At 50.2% G+C, this 5,854-nt stretch overlaps 2 protein-coding genes across 2 annotated transcripts; one reads left to right on the top strand and one right to left on the bottom strand.

Moving 5' to 3' along the window:
- Positions 1–39: 39 nt before the first annotated feature.
- Positions 40–867, bottom strand: NGA_0582920 (myb-like dna-binding domain containing protein; the record flags this gene model as incomplete). The annotated part of the gene is made up of 1 exon (XM_005852690.1): positions 40–867. A coding segment is annotated over one exon (828 nt), but the record flags the coding sequence as incomplete, so codon positions are not given.
- A 2,979-nt stretch (positions 868–3,846) lies between these two features.
- On the top strand, positions 3,847–5,282 carry NGA_0583102 (pentapeptide repeat protein). Its single transcript, XM_005852691.1, has 5 exons — positions 3,847–3,961; positions 4,063–4,297; positions 4,440–4,518; positions 4,652–4,837; positions 4,969–5,282. The coding sequence occupies exons 1-5, from the start codon at positions 3,861–3,863 to the stop codon at positions 5,019–5,021; spliced, it is 654 nt and encodes a 217-aa protein (XP_005852753.1). The 5' UTR covers positions 3,847–3,860; the 3' UTR covers positions 5,022–5,282.
- The last annotated feature ends 572 nt before the right edge of the window (positions 5,283–5,854 follow it).

Here is a 5,854-nt window from a genome sequence, read left to right as displayed (position 1 = left end):
CCCTCCCTTCCCTTCCACCCACCCCTGGCTTCGCGCACGTTTCCGCTCGCGTTTCCTCATCTTGTTCGCAATCTGGTGGGCCCGGTTTTTCACTGCGTGCCCCGTACGTCCGGGTATATGGGTAGCAATTCGCGCCCACTTATTGCCGAGAAGACATTGGAAATTCACGATCTTCTCGTCCTCCTCCGCGGTCCAGGCCCCAGAGTGAACCGTGGGGCTCAAAAAGTAGTTCCAACGCTGGTGGCATTGCTTTCCGTTCCGATTCTCAAAATGTTCCGCAATCTGGCCCCAGTCCCGCGCGCCTTGACGGTGAACCAAAGCGCGCAAGTACTCATCCTCCTCCGGCTTCCACGGCCGCTTCTTGCTCAGTGCCGTAGCCCCCGTGCTGATGCTGCTGGCATGGCTGTCGCAGCCGGAAGTTTGGTCACTTGAGGCACTTTCCGTACGGTGGATGTCCCCTCCGGTCTCTCCTCTCGACACGGTGTCTCCGGCGAGTGGCTCCCGGGACCGGAGCTTTGCCGCCTCCTTACCTGTGAGAAAGACACCGCGATTCGAGAGCTTTTCGCCCTCGCTCCCGGACACGTTTAAGTCTCCACTCTCATGCAACGGAGGAGACATGCCCGCCTGACCTTGATGGTGGAGCGCGAACAGAGCAGGGCCTCCTTTTCCCCCTAGATAGACCAAGTCCTCTTCCCGAGATACCCGGGGCATCAGCCCGTCAGCGTTGTGGAAACACTCGTCCAGTTCACGGAAAGCATCTTCATCGTCGTGGCCCAAGGGGTCGTGCAAAGCTCCTTGTCTGGGCTTCTCTGGCTTCCCCGACGCCCGTCGCTTCAAGCCTTCTCCAACAGAGGCCACCGTGGACATCGTGGTCCGAAGCCCTCCCCCATGCGCTTGAACACGACCCTCACGTCCTCCTCGATCCCCCTCCAAGTTATCTTCGTAGCCAATTGCAGCTTTGGGCGCCTGCAGTAGATGGTCATGATTTTCTTCCATGCCCCCTCTCCGTTGAGAAAACTCGACGCTAGCCCACACCCCCCACCCTGGTCCCGCTCAGCACTGCTGGTGAATACCGACGTTCCACTCTCAGGAATCACAGAGGGTGCGTTTTACCACGTTGCATCACACGGTTTCCAGGCCTTCTCTCTTCAGGCCACGCTCCTCATTCCAAGTTTCGCCTTCCCATGCCAGGGTCCTCGCCGCGAATAAAGCCCTCCTGGGGCCGGGTTTCGCGCCTAATTGCCGTGGATGAAAAGATGGATCAAGATATACCATTGAAATTTGTTGTCCTACGATCGTCGAAAGTATCTAAAGAGGCCAGCCCGTATGGACGGATGCTCAAGGCTCCTAAAATTTCGGTAGAGGGATTTCCTCACATGGAAAGTCCGAGCAATCGAGTTGTCCACCGGGTTTCCAGAGACACATAAAACGATGACCCAACAGCCTGAACATCGCTTTCATTTCTATGGATATCATACATGCGGATGTTGCCGATGGTTAAAAGAGGACCGAACGTCATTCATGACCATGTACGAGTGTGCATGTGTCGTCCTCCTCCATTTTGAGGCCCCAGGCGGACCTCGGACTTGTCCTCTCTAAAATTCATCGTGTTCCACCACCGAGGCCCTCCCAGGACACACTGTACACAAATTAATCAGCTAGAATACGCTTGGACGCATGCCGAACCGCGGCAGGCTACGACCTTGCCCGGTGTCCACGTCACGGGAAACTCGTGCGTACACGCGTCCAAGTACTATGCAGGGACGTCGCCGCTTCTAACGCGACGCTCCTTTCGCTTCAACTTAACGACGTCGTCAACTTCGCTCAACATTACGGCCGCCTCTCACATGCAGACGCGCGCGAAGGCGCAACAAGACGAGGCAATCCTCCGAAAATTATTCGACGGACATGACAGGGCACGGCAGGGGTCATGATTCGCGGGGGGCACAGAGATACACACATTGTTCTTCAACATGGATTCATGCATGCAAATCCATCGCCCTGAGGCCCTGCATGGGTGCCTGCTATCCATTGTCCTAAAAAAGACGTCGGCAGAAACTGAACGGACGAAGGGCATGCCTCCAGTAAAGTTTTTACAAATATCACACAAAATTTACTTTTGCGCGTTTATGTTAGACCAGTTGTGTTGGGATTGGTCATTATAAAAAAAAACAGTTGGCATGACATTCTGCGTGACCAGAAGCCATGGCCCACGTCCAAATCATGCCTCGAGACACTGTGTTCGGGCGAAGCTTGTTCAGCATGTGTACAAATGATATATGCATGCTATAAGAGAGAGCATGCGTGCTGTGGCTTTTTTGTAACATCTCTTTGTTTTTGAAAGAAACAACCTGTGACAATGTTTGAGGACGCGTAGTACCTCCTTGTCTTTCTTTGCCTGCGACAAAATTTGAAGACGGGTAGTACCGCCTTGTCTTTTTTTGGGCATACTTTCATGGATCCTCGCGAACAAGGGCCAGAACATTTATTTGTGTCTCATCTGCATTGCTGAATTGCGCCAGGAACTCACGCTTCAACACCATTGCGCCCATTTGCAAAAACGTTTCTCCCTTTTTTCCATTCTCACTTCCCCCAACGTGTATGATTGGGTGTGCTTTAAGACCGTCAAGCTCAAGAACAGATGGATAGGGCGATAATGGATTAGGAATCAAACAGATGAAGTGATAGCGCACTGCATCACCTTGGACTTGCTCGCTCTGTCCTTGAGCAGCATGCTCACTGTGAGATGGTAATGCGAGAAGATCGTCAGAGGTGTTAATATTTCTCTCGTTCATAAAACAATCAACTTATCACATCAAATTTTCATCTATTGACGTATGCCATTGACTTAAAATAGGAAATCAGATACGAATTCGAAATGCCAAAGTAATAACGAGGCCCCCCAATTGGCGGATCCCAGAGCAAACTCGAAGAGGGAAAGAACACTTTATACATAGGGAGATACATCATTTTACATGTTATCTTTAGGGAACGCACCAGTGTGCGGCGCGAATTCCTTCGTGAGCGTCCAAGCGTATTCCTAAGCTTTCACTTGTAAATGACGTTTCCCCAGCCTGTATCGGTGACACAAACTTGGCAAGAAGCGAGGATGATGGAATGGTGGAAGCTGGCAGTGTGTTGATTATTGCATGAAGTAACGCAATCGTGCCGCAGGCATTGTCGAGGACGGGAAGTTGCTTGATAAAAATAGGTGCGATTGGCAGTTGAGGATCAGGTGGAGACTCTTGACTCGGATTGAGCGCGCGATCGTCATACGCGAGTATCAATGCCAGCGTCTCTCCGTGCACAAACCCCAAGTAATCATCGTCCAAAGAGAATACATCTTGGAAAAAAAATGGACATGAAGGGGTGCGGGTGTCTGAAGGCGTAGATGAAGGGCTTAATAGTGTATGTAGCAATGCCGTATAGACCTCCGCATCGCTCTCCAGTGCAGGCCAACGATCGCACTGTGCCATGGAGGGTGTACTTGTACCAGACGTGTCATTACTCGTCATCATTTTATCCCCTGTGATATATAAAAGCGTTTTGTGTGACAGTCTGTATTTCTCATGCTTCAGTTCGCGAGTCACGAAGAACGACGCTAGATTGAAAACGAGAAAAGCGATAGCGCAACTGGTGTTTTTTTCCCCACGAGCAACTCAGTATAACTCCATAGATACAACAACGATTGACGTTTATTTGACCTTTCAATATTTTTGTTGCCTTCTTTAAAGGCCTCACTTCCAACTCCGCTCTATCTAACCTCCTGCCTGTCGAACCCCGTGGACAATGAATCATTCCTTTCAATGACTTGAAGCTATTGCTTCTTACCTTGTCCCCATACAGCAGCACCCACAGCCATGCGTCCGACACTGCAACCTGCTATGCTTTTTCTCCTGATCAGTTGCATTAGCGTCCAATCTTTTGTTGTACGGGGAAAGATGCCTTCGTCTTGCCGCAGGTCAGCTGATTTTCCCTCCATGTCCGTGACGTCTTTCTTAGTGCCCTGAAAGTATCCATAGGGACACACATCTTATCTGATTTCGAATAAAAAATACTAAGGACAACGGTGGCAATTTCTTCAGCATCGTCATCCTTGCCATCCTCAAATCCCATCATCATCTCCATCCGCCGGCTTCTGAGTTTTGCTCCGATTCTTCTCCTCGGTCCGTTTTTGGATGTACCCACTGCACACGCCATTTCCGGTGGAGGAAAAGATTACGCAGAGGCCAAAATTGCAGATCAAGACTTCAGTGGAAAAGACTTCAGTAAAAAAGACTTTTCGGGGGCTTTTGCGGTGGGTCATGGTTTTGGCGGGGTACGGGGGAGGGATTTTTGATGGGGTAGTGAGTCCATATTGAAGGCAGGAGTGTGAATCAAGCAATTTATCAAGCAATTTATATTTCTGTATTTAATAAATTCAAATTACGTGCATACAGCAACGCGCCAATTTCAAGGGAGCAAAGCTTATGGGTGCGCGTTTTTACAAGTCGGCCTTGACTGAGGCTGATTTTACCGGTAGGTTTCCTTGAGAAAGAGCAGCGAGCCACACAGAGATGCAAAACATCAAAAACATAAATGTAACATATCCAAGGGCATGACATTATCTATCAGCAAATTTATCGCTTGCTTTCACCGCATTTCCCCGCAGGAGCCGACCTAACCAGCGCCTCCTTCGAGGGAGCGAATATGGTCGACGCTATTCTCAAGGACGCGATCGTCAACAACGCCTACTTCACGGAAACAGTCCTGAAAGTTGGTTCCATTGAGGGTGCGGATTTCTCCGACACGTTGCTCGACCGTTTCGTTCAAAAAAAGCTCTGCGAGAAGGCGACAGGTACGCAGAGTGTTGGAGCCACGGTTGGCATGGGTGCCGGAGTGTGTGGAGAATGTCTTGGACTCTTGGAGGGGCGGAAATTTTGAGGCCTCGATGAACAAGCTCAAACTCGGACAATTGTTTTCCTTTAGGCACGAATCCCAAGACCAAGGTAGACACCCGCGAGTCACTGTTGTGCGACTAAGGCTTCAGATAAGCTAGGCAAAGCAGTGCCCCGAGGTGAAAACTCTCTTTTTTTTTGAAAAAAAAGCTAAAAAAGAATGGGTTTTGATGAAAGAGGGAGGAAAAAGGTAGATTATGTGCGAGCCTTGCCGTGGAGAGGATCGTCATAACCATTAGGGCTCTTCCGCCGGTGCGCCATCCTCGCAGGGCCTTTTAAAAGGTCATGGCAAAGTGACCACCTCCATCAACTAGCAACAAAGGAAAAATATAAGAGATGCTGTTAGTCGATTACTTTGTAAGACGGTTTTTACGCTTAATTTCCACAGGGGTACGTAGCTTCAATTGCCAGGGTCCGCCTGTCCCACGAGGCCTCCGCCCTTGCGTGTAGTCTACCATCCCGCTCTAGTCTTAGCTGTCGCACAGTCCGAATGCTATCCTTATTCCTGACACAATCTCGATTCCCACCACTGTCGCCGGAATCAAGCTCTATTTTGGATGCTGCCCCGATCAACTCGCCAGCACGAGCTTGAGCCGCACAATCTCTGCCCATGCATTGCCTAGTCCTGACCATTGGTTACACGGAGCGGAAAGCCTGCGTGGCTAAGCTTCCACCGTCTGCATGACCCCCTTTAAAATTTTAAAAGATGGGCAAAATGTACGCAGGAGGCAGAACGCGAACGACTAGAATTTTCCTAAAAACGAGCCAAGCAAGGGGTAGTCGCCGGTAGCTTACTTCATTTGAACGATTTTCCACCATCCTTGCCTGACCGCTGTACAGCCCTGTCTTTCCCTTCCCACCGACCCCTCTCTCTCCCCGACCTAAACCCGTTCATAGAAAAGGAGGTAGACTTGCTC

This window comes from Nannochloropsis gaditana (genome assembly GCF_000240725.1).
Source record: "Nannochloropsis gaditana CCMP526 unplaced genomic scaffold scaffold1010, whole genome shotgun sequence".
Lineage (NCBI taxonomy): Eukaryota > Eustigmatophyceae > Eustigmatales > Monodopsidaceae > Microchloropsis > Microchloropsis gaditana.
This window is presented reverse-complemented; position numbering and strand designations above follow the sequence as displayed.